This window comes from Cottoperca gobio, chromosome 7 (genome assembly GCF_900634415.1).
Source record: "Cottoperca gobio chromosome 7, fCotGob3.1, whole genome shotgun sequence".
NCBI lineage: Eukaryota > Metazoa > Chordata > Actinopteri > Perciformes > Bovichtidae > Cottoperca > Cottoperca gobio.
The window spans coordinates 13,202,567-13,222,091 of record NC_041361.1 but is presented as its reverse complement, the minus strand read 5'-3'; the positions used below and the strand labels follow the sequence as shown (position 1 = coordinate 13,222,091).

At 39.9% G+C, this 19,525-nt stretch overlaps 1 protein-coding gene across 2 annotated transcripts in view; it reads right to left on the bottom strand.

Annotated features, from left to right (window-relative positions):
- cntn3a.1 (contactin 3a, tandem duplicate 1) overlaps positions 1-19,525 on the bottom strand; it is a 115,656-nt gene that overhangs the window by 26,145 nt on the left and 69,986 nt on the right. For both annotated transcript variants that reach the window (XM_029436214.1, XM_029436213.1), the window contains exons 5-9: positions 14,750-14,845; positions 6,194-6,397; positions 5,249-5,351; positions 4,705-4,889; positions 1,911-2,050 (exon numbers count right to left, since the gene is read on the bottom strand). In XM_029436214.1, the coding sequence (XP_029292074.1) occupies positions 1,911-2,050; positions 4,705-4,889; positions 5,249-5,351; positions 6,194-6,397; positions 14,750-14,845 (728 nt within the window). The remainder of the gene's footprint in view (positions 1-1,910; positions 2,051-4,704; positions 4,890-5,248; positions 5,352-6,193; positions 6,398-14,749; positions 14,846-19,525) is intronic.

The window sequence follows — 19,525 nt, the reverse complement described above, 5'->3', positions numbered from 1 at the left end:
CATTTTGAAGTGACAGCCCTCCTCTGCGCCATTTAATTCCCTTGGAGGTGAAAAGTGGGGTGAAAAAGCTTGAAATAGAGCGTAAGAAAGAGAAAGAGAGCACCAGAGATGCTGAGATAAAGAGAGAGAGAGAGAGAGAGAGAGAGAGAGAGAGAGAGAGAGAGAGAGAGAGAGAGAGAGAGAGAGAGGGAGAGAGAGGGAGAGGAGGACTGATCCATTCTAATGAGGAATAACAAATGCCCCCCTTGGCCTTCCTCTCCTTCTTCCTCCCTTTCTCTACATCGCTGACCTTTGGGTTTGGAAATTGATTTACTGTTGCCGCTGTTGACGGTGGCATTTTGAAAATGGTAACACCCCACCTCATTAATATAGCCCCCGTACAGAGAATATGTTACCTTGGCCAATTGCCAAAGGAATTTTTACAATGTTATTTACAAATCAATAGTGGAGATGCACAGGTGGAGTGATAAGGGTTTCCTGTGGTTAAGGATGTGTGGCAAATATAGGAAGTGACCTTTGTCACCCAACTGCCACAAATGAGAGAGAGAGGAAATGTTGATGACAATGACTATTTATACGGATTAATACTTGGCTGGGTTCAAATACAGGATTTGTATGTTCTGTGTCATAATGGAAAACTATTTAGAGTGCAAAACTCTGTAATCTTCTTCAATGCGTGTGCATTGTGATTCGGCTCTTTAATTAAAGTGCTCCAGATTTAGAATATTATCTCTGCTCTCAATTGAAGTTACAGAAAACTAAACCCACCTGCCCCCTTTAAAGACATGTCCAGCAAAACAGTCAGGTGTTGGGCTCGTTACCCAATCCAAACACTGATACAATCAGTGACTGTGATTCACTGGAGCCGTTCTTTTTAGGCAGAAAGCACACTCTCTCCAGTAGCACAATAACACAAAACAAGGAAAATTGCCCAAATGTGAAATGTATTTTGGATGATAAGGCATGTTTCACCCAACCCAGAGAGAAGAGACTTAATGATAAAATTGAGAGAAGCCGATAGGAAGGATTGAGAGCTAAATTGCTGAGTCCCTTGTTGATGATAGGCAGTAAATGGCATCACTTTGGCTTCTTTGCAAAAACACATACAAACACCCTCCACACACACACACACACACACACACACACACACACACACACACACACACACACACACACACACACACACACACTTGTAATGCCAAATTTAGTTCCAAGCAAATACAGCCATTTCAAAGTGACATGTTCTCGCCAAGTACAAGCCTATGAGTTGGCACAATTGTGTGCTCCTCAGCTAAATAAATCCAAACAGTGCGGTGGCACGCAGCACATCCTTTAAATAAGATGCTGCTTAATCGACTGTAATCTTATCATCTTTCTACCTACATATTAAATTATGTTTATCTGCATACACTCAATTGCCTTGGAAAAAAATATATTGACAAACACAAGCCTGTCAGAGTGAGCCTTGCAGCTTTCAGCAGTTTTTACGTAAAAGAGTGTTACACACCTTCATAAGATTGGGTCTTGATTTGAGTCAAAGAGGAAAATTGTGTTTGAAATATCTACTTCAATTCAAGGTAGTAAGATGAAGTTGGGGGGAAAAAGCCAGTGTTAGAGCTTTGCCAGCAAGTGATTTGCAAAAACATACTTTAGGGTAGTTGTCTGGTTTGGAAATACACGCAATATTTGGTTATTGTACCAAACATTCTTCAGTATTTGGGGCTACAATATGAAAGGGTGGTGGAAGCTCTCGACTGATTATCTGATGGTTTTTTTCTTTCCTTTGTTGTGCTATTGGGAGTTTTTGTGCTGCATGGTGGGGGGAACTATGGATCGTTATCACATCCATGTTCATGTTTTATTTTTCATCATTAAAAGCAATAAAACTTGAAGCTAGAAAAATCCCTTACCTCCATGGGGTCCAGAGGCTCTCCGTTCTTCAGCCAGCGGTATGAGGGTTTGGGCTTGGCGCTGGCTTTGCACTCCCACACCAGAGTATCATCAATGGTCTTCTGAACGTCTTCAGGCTTCTCAGTCAAGTGAGGTGCAGCTGTGAGGTCACACACACCACATACTGTAAATGAACACTTTAACGCTACACAAATGCTTGAGCATTTCCATTACGCAGCAGTTTTAGAATAAATCAATGAACCAACCAAGCGGCCAATTAGTTCATTAAAGAGGCATCCAAGGGCACAAATCATAAATCCACTTCCAATTAACCCAAAGCTCACCTCTGCTTGAAAAATATATAAATAAAAACGACTGTATAAACTTAACACGTGGAAGGATCAAAAGGTCGGTTGAAACCCTTCATTGTAAGATTAAAAGCTAAAAGATACGCTATTGGATTTACTACAAACAGCTTGAATTAGTTACACTGATGAAGATCTTTTACAAGGATCGGGAATACTGACCGTATAATATTTCTTGCAATGCTGATGGTACAATGGAAGGGTTATAATTCTTACTTCGCAATGCAGTTAATAACACAGGTTATGTTCCGTTTTTGTCTTTTGAAACATCTGAAATCCATAGAGAAAATGCCTCTATATTTATGATGGTGGTCCTGTGGCACATAAATGACTAGCACCTTATCTCTGGCGACAGTGTAAGAAGATTTATGGCCCTCATGAATCACCCGCATAAATACAGGACGTCCTGCCAGGGTCAAGGGGAACGAGGCAGTCTCTCTGTGTGCCTGGCTGTGTTACTTTGATAATGTAATAATACAATTCATTTTTCTTGATTGAAATAGCCTTTCATCTTGTCTCTCTCCAGGAATATAAGGGTACAGTTATAGTTGGAACAATATCCAGGGTGCATTCAGTATCAAGGACCTTTTAGCCGGGCAAATACTCATACACACACAAGGACAAAATACAGTCTTTCTATCACTAAGTCATTATGTGGCTATGAGTGTCGTGTGTTAATCTGTCATGGAGCACAGAAGGGGATCGGAGTTTTGTTTTAGGGAAAAGTGTATTGTCATATCCTGTCCAGAACAGTTGGTGTTTAGAAACCGTGTTCCTGTCAACTTGAAAGGGAAAATCATGAAACCATTAGATGACAGAAGAAATGTCTGGAAGCGTAAAGACAACAACAGTGCGTTTCAAAACTGAATAAAGGTGTTTCTTGCTGATTATTTGCCTTTGTATTTCCTATCTTCGGTAACAGAGCTACATTGCCTGAAGTTCATTTTACTTGGTGAGACGAAGTATGACTCATTCACGTAATATTTATTGTTATCTAAAGAACAAGCTCTCTTTATGCTCTTTTTAAGAAAACAAATTGCGCAATAAATACATTCGGAAACGAGCAAGCCGTACTGAATTGAAAATGCATCACTATACGGAAACAAATACTACATGACAACCTTTTAACAATATTACAAATGAGTCCGTGAGAGATAACATAATGGAAGGGAAGACATGATGCAAGCGGCTTCTATACAAAGTCAATCTGTGTCTGAGCCCATTCAAATGCAGTCATCTGCAAAACCATGATCTAATTTCATAAATCCCTTGGAACTACAGAAGGACAATTAAGTGGGAAATCGAAAGAGAGGCCACCCCTCGTTGTTCGTGTGCCTGCAATGGTAGGGTGTCGCAAACACCACATCCCCATATTGATTCTCCTATTCTTCTATAGAGTTGATGGATGTCCCACATGTTCCTGTCTATGGGAGTTTAAAATGAGATTACAGATTTTTATCACCTGGCGGCCAGCCAGTCTGCGCGGCTTTGAGATGAGACAGGACTTAAATCTTGCAAGGAGAAACGCAACTTCCACACAACTACAGCCGAGAAAATGTGCAGTCCGTGCAACATGGTACCAAGCCTGATGGCTACAGGTCGCTGAAAACGTATGACCTTGTTTACAAAATGACCACAACATGATCACGCCATTTTCCATCGTTTTAGGCCCTTTAAGACATCCAAGGCCCAGAGCTGTGATGCTATACTGCTCTATGAAAAGGTCCTATTTTTAAACTAAACCATGTTTAATCCTCAGCCTACCTACAGATACTATGAGCATTTCATCTTACCCACAGGTGCCGCAGAAATCTCTGTATTATCATATCAAAGGCACCCTCTTTACAGGAAAGAAAAATCTGGATTTGATGATTTCAGTCAAGCACATCCCTACAGGGCCTTGTGGGCACACATCATCAATGCATAAACTGCAAAATAATGGAGAGAGAACCCATAAAAATCCTTCATCAAGGGCCATTAAAAACTTTCTCAGAATATGGGCTGAAAGTCCAGTGTTGGTGAGGGAAAAATCCCCTCTCCCTGAAAGGTGGTATAAATCTGTGTGCGCTACGGCCCGTGTTAGCCGCTGGCACAATAAAGAGCTTGTCAGAAATGAACTACTGGTAATAGGTTAATTTATTACCACATTGCACTATATGATGAGGTTGTATATGGGTTCTAATAAAAGCTACAGATTGTATAACAACAAATTAAACTTTTTTGTTGGACTCACACCAAAGCTACACTTTTACTCTGTTAGATTTTCAATCAGGCTCCGTTGTAGTGAACCTCGGAGGCTATAAATCTAAAACTAAAAGAAGTTTTAGTAAAGGTCTATAAGTGCACATGATATGTTGGAAAGAAGACTGAGAGGTTGAAGGCACAAAATACGGGGTGTGAGGTAAAATCAGTTTTAGATCAAAGTCAGCAAAACCATCCTCCTACTCACCATAGAAAGACAGCTTTCCTTTAGCCGAGTTTCTTCCTCTGGTGTTTTCAGCCACACATTCGTATACTCCTGCATCCTCCTGCTGGAAGTAAGGGATTTCTAAAACGCCGCTGGCTTTATTTATGTCCACCTTCCTGCCAAAAGAGGCTCCATCCACTCTTCTCCAGCTGATGGTTGGCACTGGGCTAAAGGCATGGAAAATATAACACACAGCAAGGCCACAAAATGAAAAATACTCCTGACGATCCTCTTACAGTACCTGGAGATTTAGCTCAGGCCAATTCATATGATACTAGTGAATACTGAAACACACTAATAAAGCATGCCAATGTTAATTCATCTGAAACATTAACTGGTGATCGTTTCTTCTGTGTATTTTGAGTGTACAGCACAAGATGGAGTCATTCAAATGTGAAATATTCTGCTCACAAAACACCTTCACAGGGTCCTCACACATTACTATGCAGCTTAAATTTGTACAGTAAACAACTAACGGTGACTGTGTGGTTATGACTGTGATATAATAACACACAGTGGGACGTACTTTCCAAGTGCAAAACATTCCAGTTTGACAGTTGAGCTCTTAGCAACAGGGACGACTTCAGGGAACTGCACTTCAATCTTTGGCTCATATTCGCCCATCACACCTGGAGTTACAAAGAGAAATATAGAAATGATGCAACGCATGTCTGAAGGGAATTCTTTCAGCTCAAGGTTTGAAAAGGTCAAAAAGAAAACAAAACCAGAACAAAGTGTAGGTCATGACTGAAGATAAAAAAGATATTATAACTATTTCTTTGAACTATAAAACACTATACTGTGTCCAATGGTTCAGAAATATATTGTGATGTTTCTGACCACTATTGAGATTGTGACTTAAAAGGCTATAATGTTCTTAATAAATGACACTACAGTCCTGAAGCCAGGGCCTGATGGTCTACATATCATCAAACATCTAATAATCATAATTACAAGCCTATGTTGTTTCAACATGAGATGAAATGATGCAGTTGCCTCGTGCGGGTGACACCAGTACTCTCAGGGTTCTTTTTTCCAAACCAGTGATACAGATACAAGCCAATTTCAAATAAATCTTTGATGGGCTGGGTTGTTTAAGCAAGAGACTCACTACTCATTCGGACATGTTGAGCAACAGAACCATACAGTCCACTTTCTATCCTTACATAACAACACTGGGTTGTACACAGTTTTCTTTTGTAAAACCCTCTTTGTCAGAGAATCAAAGTATAGTGAACACACTTACGAGACAACAGCAAAAGGTTTCATTTTGTAAGGCTAAATCACAGACATAAATGAGCTACAGATGATTAAAATAGCTTGCAGCAGTTAACTAGCAGCCTGCAAAATCTACTTTCATCATGCTATTGCTAATTTAAGTCATTGCATGTTGAAAAGAAAAGCAATTCATCACTCTTCCTGTACTTTGCACTTTATGTTTATTAATGTAAGGAAGGTAAAACTCTCGTACCATCGAGCCGCAGCACCAGAGGAGTTAGAGGTCCTTGAACACTGCTTTTGGTGACCGTGTTGGTAACTACACAAGTGTAGTTGCCCACATCAGAGGGGTCGACTTTGGCGATGTAGAGGTTGCCTGTCTTCTGGGACACAAACCGTCGCGTGTCCTGGATGACGAACGATGGGTACTCATTGAAGATCCACGTGAAGGTAAGTTCTGTGAACAAAGTCAGACACACGGTGCACAAGTCAAAAACACATACTGTATTCATATCATCTATACCCCTGTAAAGATAACATGGGCACTTCGGTGTGAGTGGATGCCTTCAGGGATAAAGCAATTATTGGATTGCACTGAGTGCCAGACTTTCATGATTAGAAACACAGTTTATAATTGAAGAGCAATAACTCTTACTCACTGTTGGTTAAATGCCCTTAATATGATAAAAGTTTCACAGGTTCACTATGCTGGAGTGATGCTGCTGAGAATATTAATGATTGACTTTTCAGCGAAGTAGATTTTTACATTAACTGCATAAATGTTGAGTTCTTTTCCGCGGCTTGACCTAAAGATAAAGGCTTGACTCAAAGATTAAAAGTGGGGCCCTGATATAATAACTTGTCCCTTTCTTAAAAACCAATGAAGCACCCTTGAGCAAGGCATTTAAGTCCCATCTGCTCCAGTCTAACATCTGGGATAATGCCATGCGTCACACTGCTTAAAAAAAAGCAGCCTGCTTATTCATTTCAATGAGAGCTTCATACAGAGTCCTGAAGGTAGAGGGCTCGGCTAAGTAAAAATGCAAGGTTTTCCAAAGAAGTTAAATCGGGCTCAACTTTTGATGTGACACAATGCAACATCATCCAATAAATACACGGTGATGACCAATCTCAAACATGATTGCATGAACATTTATCGCAAAGGATGTAAACTTAGGTTGTTTTGCCGTGATCACTTTCCAGTGTTTTGAAATCTGGTGAGCTTTCCAACACTTTGATGTCTTACTCAAATTCACCCTTCCGGGATCATATTTCATCGTTTCTCTGCTCGCTGAAGACGACCAAAGGCTGTGATTGTTTTGGCAGAATTTCAATTTTGTGATGGGAGCGTTACATTTGTACTAAGCAAACTCACCTAGTGTAAGCCTAATAACGTGTCTGTAAATGTATCACCATTGTATCGTTAAATACCCCGTTTTATTTCATTTCGATATTCTTGTTTCATACCTTCAAAAACACAGAGTCCTAAGTTGTACATAATAAAACAACAACAAGTATCTGCCTTTGTGGTTGTCTTGTAGCAGCGGAGGACCTTAAATCAACCCTTAAGCTTCAGATCCTGCATAAGAAACAGTTTAATGCCCAATAAAACCAATGTATTACACATCCTGTTATTCAGGATCACCTAGTCTACTATTCATCATCCATGATAACAAACTTCTGGGAAAGACTCCCAGAACTATCAGCTAAATGGAGTGCAGTCAGAGAGGCTTTGCACTAACAATCAGTTGCATTATAAAAAGGAATGATGGTGTTTTGACATATTGACACAAGGATAGATTGCTCTGGACCATATTGCATCCCTGTCCCAAAAGCAATCTTGGCCGTTGGAAAAAACTTGTCTAAGCGATGACTCGGCACTACAGTATAGGGAATAATTGAGACGCGAGTTGGACACTCATCTACTGACTCAGTGTTCTTCACTTCTTCTCTTTAAGGGCCAAGACTATGTGTGGGCTTTGACATATGACTGCAAACCTTGCAAATCAAAATGTGACTTAGAAACTTGAGAACTTGTGATGCACATGTGAAAAATGCTCCTTTTCAACAAGTACAGAGTGTTTGTTTTTATGTGTCCTGGACTGGTAGAGGACAGCCTGACCTTGTGATCATCCCAACAACACAACATGAGATTGAAACTTGGACCACACTGTGTAATCACATCTGCCTGTATGTTTTGTGCCAATAAATGTTTCCTGATTTCCAGTGAGCCACATTTGGAAAGTTATAGTGAATAAAACATTACAGTGTATGCACTCTGCAAACCCTGCTATTAGCTTCAGACATCATCATTGACAGATGTTCATTGGCATTAAGAGAAATAGTTTTACATTTTGAGAAATGTGCTTATTTGTGTTGTTGCCGAGGGTTTGATGAGGAAATCGATACCACTCTGAAGCTACAGGCAGTAGACGGTTAGCTTAGCATAAACACTGGAAAGAGGGGGAATCTGCTAGCCTGGCTCTGTCCAAAGGTAAAACATCTGCATGCTAGCACCTTTATGGCACACTAATTAACATGTTATGTCTGGTTAAGACAAGAACAAGACAAGAACCTTAAAAATTACATTCTTCCATTGTATGGTGGATTATACGCTAAACTAGTTTTTGGCCAGAAGCATTAACTTCCTGAAGAGTTGTTGTGATCCAGCGCAGACTGCTGTTAAAAAACTATTTTTAATTATTTATTTTTCACTTCAGTTGTTTTACGGATTTAACAAAAAAGACATACTCTGTTTATCAGTGAGCTTTCAAAGTTCTTTTTATATTGTCTTTACAGAGCTACGCTAGCATTTTCCCCTCAATTCCAGTCTTTATGCTAAGCGTAGCTAACCGCTTCCTGGCTTTAGCAAGCAGACATGAGAGTGGAATTCTCATCTAACTCTCCCCACAAAGGCGAATATGTGTATTACACAATTACCCCAAAAAACAACTATTCTATTGATGACTTTCATAAACTGATTGGAGAAACATGAGAAGAGGATCTGCATTTCAATTTCAATATTTTTCTCCTGTGGAATCTTCTGCTATGAACTCCTTCCTAGCCTCATTTGTACCAACCACAACTTCTTAGCTTGATCCATCCGACCCACGGAGAGAACATCTGTAATATCCTCTCTCCTCTAAATAATATATCCTAGCTCTCATCCTGAAAAGGTCATGTATATTTAATGTCTGTTTTTGAAACAATATCTTCCAAAAGGTGCAGGGCTCGACAAACTGGAACAACAGCAAATAAGAGGTTGCTAATTGGTTAGTTAAAGATTCATGGTGAGAAACAGGAAGCAGGAAATAGGAAGTGGAAAGTACCAATGGTTGTATTTGATGGCCTGACTTGAGAGCCTTCTGCAGATGGGTGGTAATGGAATAATGCAATCATGACTGACAGTGAGTGGCAGATCTTCATTGTGGGTCCATTTAGCCCTTGTATAATGAACAGGCAGCATCAATTCCCCCTTAATGATCGGAGAGGAAGGAAGAGAAATGCAACATGACAGGCCAAGGACATACTGAATCCAGAGTGGGTTTTGTATCAAAGAAAGGTATTTGCACAACTTGTGTTAAAGTGTGTACTAGCAACTCTGTTCCCTAGACAGTAACAGCCATTAACCAGGGCTACCTATCTGTATTCATAACACACAACAAGTTCACTCTTTGAAATGGCTTAGGTCACGCACATGGAAAAAATCCCTGCGAGCTATGTGTTTTGTTAGTGGCCCGCAAGCAGCCTCTGTTCTGAGGTATATGCTCTGCAAAGAGGGAACAAGTGATTTCAGCCTTGAGTAAATCTAAAAGGTCCGTTTCCATTAGTGAAAGGAGGTCAGATGCATTAGGTGCTGGACTAACTATAGTCATTCAGACCCTCTCAAAAGCAGAAGATGACACAGACTGACATCTAATACAACATACAGTGCAGCGCAGTGGAATAACACCGCTGCAGCTCCTCTTGGACACAAGTACAACTTTAAACTGCCTCACATATTTAGAGCGTTCTGTCTGCACCAAACTACTTCCTGCAGCTGTCTTGAGGGTTTTTGAAGCATTGTTAAAATGAAATAATGGCCTCCTGAATCATGCATGGGATATTGAAATCCTTTAAAGATGAGATGAGGCAGATCCTTGTGTAATGCTGTATTGCGCTGATCATGAATTATGTCCCGTCACCCTTTTACTGTATGAGAGCATGTTTCTCACTTTTCCAACACTGCAAGAGTGCCAGTCAGAATGTCAAATATGCAATGTGTTGTATTTACATTTACACAGGGCTGCAACTTTTGGTCAACTATTTGATTAGGTGATGAACAGAAAACCAATCAACCATTTTGCTTTCAGCTCCTCACATGAGAAAATGTCAGATTTTCCTTCTCTTCTGTAATAATTAACCAAATATTTTCTGGGTTTTGGACAAAACAAGACATTTGAAATGTCATCATTGGGTCTGCGAACAATTTGCATATAATTTACAGACCAAATTATTGATCAATTATACATGAAAAATAATCAGTAGATGAATCGATCATGAAATTAGGGGAAGCTGCAGCTCTATTTCTCTTACAAAGAATTCAGTGGAAGAAAGTGAGCAGCTGCAGCATAGCCTAAGAAAAGGCTGAATAAGGACAAGAGAATGTGACTGTAAGGTGTATAGGTATATGTGTGTGTATGATTGTTTGAGAACATGACTAAAACTAGACAGGGCACATCATTACCATAGTAGATATGGTCGGGGCTTGCCTTTCAGCAAAGATGTTATAAATGTGTCGAGTAGATGTGGTGAGTCATCCTAAAGCACATCTCAGCATCCTCAACATCTCCATCAATAGGCATAATCTACGATGACAGCTGCCGAAAATATTGTCAAAAAATGGATCATTCCAAGCACAGTACAAGGTCTCCAGGGAACAGCTATGATCCATCGCAACAAGAAGGAATGAAGAGGCTGTTGGTATAAACAAAAGCAGCCTGTACGTTACTGATCGGACAAAAGCATGCTCTGGCTGTGTTCATTTGATACGAGGAAGACAGCAGGGAAGCAAACTGACCCAGTTTCAATGAATTTGAACAAGATTAGCATTGATAATGTAAATTGGATTTTGGGGTCGGCTGTGAAGGTGGAGTGGTCGTCCACCAATCGGAGGGGTGGTGGTTCGATCCTCCACCCTGCAGTCAAGTGTCCTTGGGCAAGATACTCAGCCCCAAATTGCTCCCGATGGCCTGGTCAACGGTGTGGGTGTCAATGTTTATCACTACTGATGAGCAAGTGGCACCTTGTATAGAAGCCTCTACATTGATGTGGCGTAAATGGGCAAATGCTGACATGTGTTGTTACAGCGTTTTGAGTGGTCGTAAAGGCTAGAACAGCTCTATATAAAAGCAGTCCATTTACCATTTTGAACATCCTTGTTTTGTTTGTTCCCCGTATGAGAGGTCTTGCATGTTTCAATCATTATCAGTTCAGAACCTTTATTAGCACAAAATCTGTCTCTTTGAAAAGAACTGTACCTCTGTTGTACTTCTCGGTGTCACAAAGTCAATGGCATCAATTGTTTTTATCCTTTCAATCCCAAATGTGAGCGCAAAACGTTGGTACCGACGGATTTTGAATGAGGCTCATTGTCCTTACATTCGTGTACTTTATTAAAGCTGCTAAGTCAGAGCGGCACTGTACCAGGGTGTTTACAAATAAATCTGTTTATCAGTTTATGAAATCTTAATTCATAATATAATATGTTCATGTAATGAGAGGAAGCGTTTACTGCTTTTATAATGGGAGTTCATGTAGCTCAGTGACTTTAAAAGTACCTTTGTGTTGTGTGTGTGTGTGTAGATAATAAAACGATGATGGCGAAACAGTTAGCAGGCCTTCAGTAGAGATTCTCCGTTAGTGTGGATGTAGTTATCGTTCCTTTTTAAGAGCAGGTAAGGGCTTCTTATGAGACTGGATGTGACAGATATGGGCCAGGTGCAATGTAACAGTGTTGGTTACTGACAACAACCCCTCCTCTGGTCCCAAATGATCAGTGTCATGTTGTTGGAAGGAGATCCAGAGGGAGTTTGGAGTCTAAATAAAAAGGAGGAAGTTTTGGTGACAAATGACAGACAAGACGAACATGAATTATTGAGGAGAATTATTGAAAGAGTCTATTAACATTTCCCTAAAGACAAAAACATCAAGACCCAGATATTGTATCTCTGATTATTTAGTCAAATTTCTTTCCCAAACACACTGTGGCATTCATCTTGGTAAACATCTGTGAAGTGTGATGTTGTCAAATATGCAAGATCGCAGACACAACAAAGCAGCTGGAGTTTTTAAGCAAAGTGCAACATCAGAAGCCAGCGGAGTCTCCTCATGAAAATTAGTTCATAAAGAGAGAGGTTTTTTTATGCTGATATAAATAAAATGGTGTCCTAAAATCCCCTCATTGCACGAGAGTATAGCAAATAAAGATGACAAATAATACAGAAACCCTGTTTTGGTTTAACCATCTGTTATTTAAAAGGTCAATACATTTCATCACCTATAAATCCAGAAAAGAAAAAGCTGTTTTTTTCTCACACCAGGCGTGAGAAAAAAAATAACATGGATTCACGTGATTAGAGGAGGTGGGTTCAAAGGATTTTAAATGACACATGTGATGTTTCTCACAGGGGTGAAGCTCCCACCTGCTGCTAACATGAATAAAATTAGATTTATCAACAGATGTGTTTCTGTGCTTTAAAATGCAGAAGTGATTTTTACATTAAGAGCCTTATAACAAGGTCATTCAACCCCCCCGTCCGTCCGTCCGTCCTTTCCAAAGCCGAGCAGCACGCACTCCTGAATAATTATCGAGGTCTGAAAATGTGAATAAGTGCCTAAAGTCAAAACCTCCCATGGCCTTGTTTTTCTATGTAACACAAAATCTTTCAAATCTAAAGAAATACAATTTGGACTTTCTTTCGAACCCATCATGTTGTACTTGAGCTATATTTTAATTTGCTAAATTGTAGTTGTTATAGTTTCCTCACATATTGCCATCAGCAAAACGTCTAGTTATTTGGCAAATAATCTAATTCAAAATTGTCTGCGCTTGGCACACACTGGTAAAATGACATTTAAATTGAGATTAAATCATCGGTTATATTTTTGGCTTCAGTTTGTAAGGATTGTTCTCACATAATAGGAATAATAAATTAACAAATGAATCACTTGCTCTGAATAGAAACAATTGCAGTAGATATTGAAGATTCACATTTTGTACAGTTGTAAATCCACGAGGCGTGACTCAACCAACTAGAACAGCTCAAACATTGTTGCAACAACTGTATACAACACACAGGTTACTGAACATCTCCTCCTTTATTCTGACTGGCTTGCAAACAGCACTTGGAGCCTGTTTGGTTAATATGTCCAAATTACCCAAAAGGATTTGGCGCATCGTGTAATATTTCCAAGAGGAAGTTAGTCAATGTCGACTCATTTCTGCACTCATCACTAAAACTGGAAAGGTTGTCCAGGGAGCGCCACACTCACTGTCAATGTACTCTCTTCCAAAGTGTGAACATTAGCCTGGTGCCTGCACGATTGCTTTCACAACAGGCATCAAGCTTCTAGAAAGAAACCAGACAGATTGTTGCATATGTGACAAAAGTCCTGTTCAGTGCTGTTTCCCTACGAATAATGAATAACCTATTGAATTCAAATCGTTGTTGCCAAAATATTTCAAAAGTATTTTTTGGACAGTGTCATGACACTGTCCAAAAATGCTTCCACCAGCTCACCAGCCCCGACAATGCTGCTGTTTGGTTTGTGCAGGCATTTGGACATCTTCCACCAGGGGACATGTCAAAAAAGAAAAGTAATTACACTCCGAGGTAGCCAAATTTAAGCATATGGCTCATTGTCCCAGCTTCTCTTGTCAACACAAGGTGAGATGTCTCATTATAACATATACTGAACAAAGCACTACAAATGTAAGCTTACTCTTAGGGACTGTGTGATAAAAACAAAAACACCTCATCCTGTTCTCATTGCAGCAGCTGAACAGCAGGGTTTTGCACAGATGCACTGGACTAAAGGTTCAAATACTAATGTTGATACACGATAATATTGAACTATTTCCCAGCCTTAACCAGTATTATACAAATGTTATTAACCACTCTACATTCAGGGTCTCTGTAAGTACTAGTATGTTGAATTCAAACACCATTTCCATACCATAAGAGGTCGGCACAAAATATATGAGAGTCAATGCTTTTTAAAAGAGAATGAAAGTGGGAAGAATAATTCTATACCAGTGAATACAACGGTAAAAAGACTTTCACTACGCTCTTTAAAACCAATCTTTAGAAATAATGGCTGAAACTTCCTCTCCCCTCCCGCTGTGTTCAGTATGTTACATCCAGATTTTCCAACATCCTGGTAGAACTAAAATCCCATCTCCAGACCCCTGTGCAGGAGTTAATAGCACTGGCTGCTAACTCCCAATGATAATGTCATGGATGCAAAGGGCTGATGTGAAGCAAACAAAGCACCTTCAGAGAGAAGCTCTATTACTCAGCTTGGCAGGGCCCCAGCCACAGACAGCCTCTCTGGTCTGCATGCCAAAGTTTTTCCTCGCCCCCATTGAAAATCAGGCTGACAGGCCCGAGTGTCCCAAAGTAAAAATGACTCACTCCACTGACCTCAACAACACCAACAAACAGCCAGGAGATCTGAGGGGGAGCGCACAAACATGACTTCTACTTGTGAACATGAGTGATGGTGTGAGGTGACGATGATAGAAGAGCTTCAGAATAGGCCGTCTCACCTCCGGAGTGCAGTGGTGGGCCACACAGTAGGACCACTCCTTGACCTTCACGGACCCTCACTGGACTTCTTCTCTGGGTCTTGAAGTTCTCCAAGTCTGTAAACCACAATACAAAAGCATTCAATTCATTCCTCACAAAAGCCGTAGGAACACAGTACATGCCATGTTGTTTACAGAGCTAAAAGGTAAACACTTCATATCTGCGGATGCTCAATAATTTCATATCATGTTAGAACACAGCTGCGGCCCGGAGTTCAACAGTGCCATATGATGCAGAACTTTTGCATATTTTCATGAAACACGCTATGTTTGCATAAATGCAGACAAAGTGCTGTAAAGACCTAAACACTTCTGACCCGAGCAGAAAGCAATTCCTCAAGTATAAGTCACACATGAGTGAATTTAATTGGAACTGCGTATTGTTATCACTTTCTGTGTTTCATCCACTGCACACAGACCAGTAACAATTAAATGAATAAGACTGAAACATCATTTGTATGGAGACAGATTACTTGTTGACAACCTGCTGAGAGAAAGAAAATAGAGACGGCAATCCTTGAACACTTTGCCTTTTCTTGCCTGCTGTGGCTCTTGGAGATATCGCAGGCAGTGCAGCCAAATGTGCGGCTGCCGTATAATGACATAATCAAAACTGAATTCAAAAACAGGGAGAAAGAATGCAAAACCGACACCTCCTGTGTACAAGCACAGCAGGACGAGCCTCTGCATAATAAATACAGTACGTGATCTTTGCAGACCTCGTCAGTAATGGAAAACTGCAACCAACAGTACATTATCACACTGAAAGCAGCCTTTTCTTTGGTTCACAATTGATTTAGCAGAAAGCTTCTGTATGACTTCACAAATTAATAAGTAGATCATTAAGTCATTTCCCTATTTGGTGCGGACAGATTGTGTGGATGCTTCAACGGCCAATTTTAGTCTATAGCTGATCCATGGGTAACAATCGCATAAGCCTCTCTGTGCATGAACAGATTGAGCACAGTTAGGGTCCCTCTGGACCAGCAAGTCATCTATACTGTGGATCCCTCGATGTGAAAGCTCCTAAGTGAATGGGAGAAATGTATTAATTTATCATTTGTATGCTGTGTATGCTGGAAATGTTTGTAAAAGCAATCAATATCACGATGTTCATGTAATGTCATGCTTAACTTCTCGTCTTAATGTAACATTAGTGGGTTAACCACTGTAAAAAAAATTCAAATATAATAAAAATGTTTGTCATTTGATTGGATCTGATTGATCTTTCGGTTGGCTGATCAAAACATATACGTTTCATCTTATTTCATCTGCTTTATTTAAATATATTAAGGCTTACCAACAGATTAAACACAAGGCTTAGAGTCTACAGCCACCACGGTCATTGTCACGGCGCTAACCCGTGCCCTATATTTATTTAAAAGTCATGAATATAACAGACTTTTCATTTACTATCAGTTTACCAGCTGCACAGGTGAAGAAGGTTCTGAGCAACAGACTTCATTCACAAATAATCCTCTCTGATTAAACTGTTTGTCACAAATGACTTTGCAACAACTCCTCTCATCCACTCTTTAGTGAAACAGCTCATGTGAGGCATCTGCTCTAAACAAGCACCAACGCCTGTGCGTGTGTGTGGTTGATCAAGGAAGCACAGAGTTGGGTTAAAAATTATTATATAAAAAAAAAATTCTCATTATTACAAAGAAATACAGGATCAGATTTCGCCCGCCGAGCCCTTTCAGTCAGCAGGCACCCTGAACAACATACAGAACAGATTCAACTCTTCTCTAAGATTAGGCGTACACATTAGAAAATATAAGAGTTGCTTAACTCACACAGAGTGAAGCTCTCCCGATCAATATTCCTTTGGAGTATGGTGGGGCGTAAACGAGCTAGACACACTAAAAGCCAACAATGCCTGACAACCCAAGCTGTTCTGCGCCCCGTGGATCATCTTATCAAGCCCATCACAGCTCTGCACCTCCATGTGCTTCTCCATGGCAGAGTTCAGGCTATTTTGAGTGCTTTCAGATCCATGAAATTGGATGAGAATTTGCATTTTTGTGCTAGCTACATCAATGTGACCCATTGTAATGAATAAGAGGCGATTGTAGAGAAGCAAAATTGAAGCCATTCTGTTGAAGTGTGAGCTTGAGGGCAATTTGTGATATGGTTACATTTGTCACCCAACCATTGGACAAAAGGCATAAAGATTTTTAAAAACTTCACAAAATGGGCTTAATTTGAAGTTCTCCAGATATGGTATAATTGGCCTCCATTAAGGGGTTATTTTGTATTTCTGATAGCTTTTATCAAATCAGAGAACATTGTTAACATGCTGAATTTGGGATTTGATAGAAAATAGAACATTAGTATAAATGGTAATTATCATCTGATACATGAAACGGCGTCTATCACTACTTTCCATCCGACAAGTCGTGAACTTGGCATAAGCTCATGTAATTACAATCAAAGCTGACAGGGATTCAGTCAATGTTTTTTTATAGCATGTTGTAGTTGCAGGGTAATATCAAAATCCATCATACAAGTGACCAAGGTGGTAGAGATGTTTTACACTGGACCCAAGTGTCTGATTGGCAGGCCAACTGCCATCCCTAGAGTGAAAATAAAGGGGCACTACATATAATAGACAAAACATGCTAATGGAAGTTTAAAAAGAGCCATCTAACTTTTCTTACCAAACAAAAGTGGAAAGTCCAGGCTGTCTGTTAGTTAGTCACCCGCCACCCAGCTGTAGTCAAACAGCAAATGGGAAGAGAATGGGATGGCAGTCACTGATCTTCACCCACTAATGTCATCATTCTATAAAGCCTTTTTACCTAACCACTTGCTATGACTTAAAAAGGCATAGAAGTGTATTTCAATCCATCTAAAATTCATGAGTCTAAATTTAAAAAATGATAAAAGGCGTGGCCCTAAGGCTAGAGAAAGTTGTGGGTTTTGCCAAGAACGTCTTGGAGCTCTCGTCCGTTTGCTGTTACACTTTAGTGAATCAAATTATAGTTGCACTAAAGGCCAACTACCGTTCTTAGGCTTACGCGCATTTTTGTCTAACCACTAGAGTTATTTGGTCGCCTAACGTCACGCTACCACCAGATTTTATGTTTGATTTCACTCTTGTTGATAGAACTTTCTTTATGGATGGTGTGTTTTAATGCAGTTGGTTTTATATGTGTGATTGCCTTCCCTGCCCTGGAAATCTCTTTGTGCACCTTGGCTTGAAATGGGTTATACAAATAAAAAAATATTATCAATGTTATCATCATCATCATGTCTTGATCAAAGGCAATGGCCGGAGAATATGTAATATCTCAAATATGTGTGCTTAGCGTGGGAGGAAAGTGTAGCGCCCGGAGGAAACACACACAAACATATGGCGAACATGAAAACGTCACAGAAAGGACAAAGGCCTTTTAAACCTTTAGAACTTTATTTGCGAGGCTACAATAGTAAATATGGCAATATTGAAATCTTTCAAACTCTAATTAAAGGTACCATACAGTATTTTAATATCAACCATTCACCATCAGAGCAAATTCCACATAACTGTGAACATGAAGAGCTCTATGAAAACAGGAAGTGTTTAGCAGCTGCTCCAATGCATCACTGCAGTAAATCACGACGGTAACAACTTAATTCAGCTCTGACATTTCTACTTTCTCATAACACACTAAATGTGTCACCAAACATCTAACAAAGGAATGTGGTTTTGGGGGGAAATAACAAAAGCGTCTTCATGCAGTCCTAATTAGAAACTCTATTCTTACCATCTAGTATCAAGTCTTTTCTTGGATTCTGGAAAAACTTATTGTGTTTGTGAATTGAAGGAGGAAGGGTTGCTAATAATAAAGCCGTGTAAACTTAATCACTCGTAAAGAGGTAAAATGCAAGTCACCAAAGAGCTGCAATCAACAAGTTGTCATATGTTGTTACCATGAGGGTGAAAAAAGAAATGAATAATACTGGTAGGTGGGGGAAAACCATCATCTCCTCGCATCTGTTCCCGTCTTCTCAGAGAAGCACCATGCAGTGAACCCTTAACAGTGAGTGACACATGACATTTGAGGAGTGATAAACATCAAAGGGGTCTAATTCTTACAGAGCGCTACTGCTGATATCTCCTGACAATTACAACACTGTTGTGAAGGGCCGCATTCAGAAAATACCCGTTGCCATCTTCTCTAAAAGAGGATTTGAAACCCAGATTGAGCGTTTAGCATCACAGTGCTGACAACAAATGTTATTGTCCCTTCCTCAGATGCTCTCCAGCTCAAAACAAACTTAATTTTTACCCGAGGCAAAAGCAATGAATAAAGAGTACAGAGCTGATGGAAAGAAATAAACGAGAGATAGAAATTTTGCAAAGTAATTATACAGATAAGGTAGTTAGGTTAAACTATTGCCAGTAAGAATCATGTGCAATTACAGGACTGAATTAGATAGGAGAAATCATGAGCACCGAGATACAAGGGACTCACATCCTGCATTGCTTTCATAAATACATCTATTTCACCCTTCATTAAACACTGTGTTACCCTGGTGGATCTATAAGCGGCACAGCATTTAGGCTGTAGCATGTTCATTCTTCAGGACAGACATCCAGTACACTTTACCTAAATTGCAAGGCTTTCAATTGGTTGTATATAGTTGCATCTTGCGTCAGTGAAAATCCTTACACTTACACCGAAAATATCCCTTGGAGATTAGGAAACTCAATCTGCTTCGATAACCAACTAGATTATTCCTTCCAGC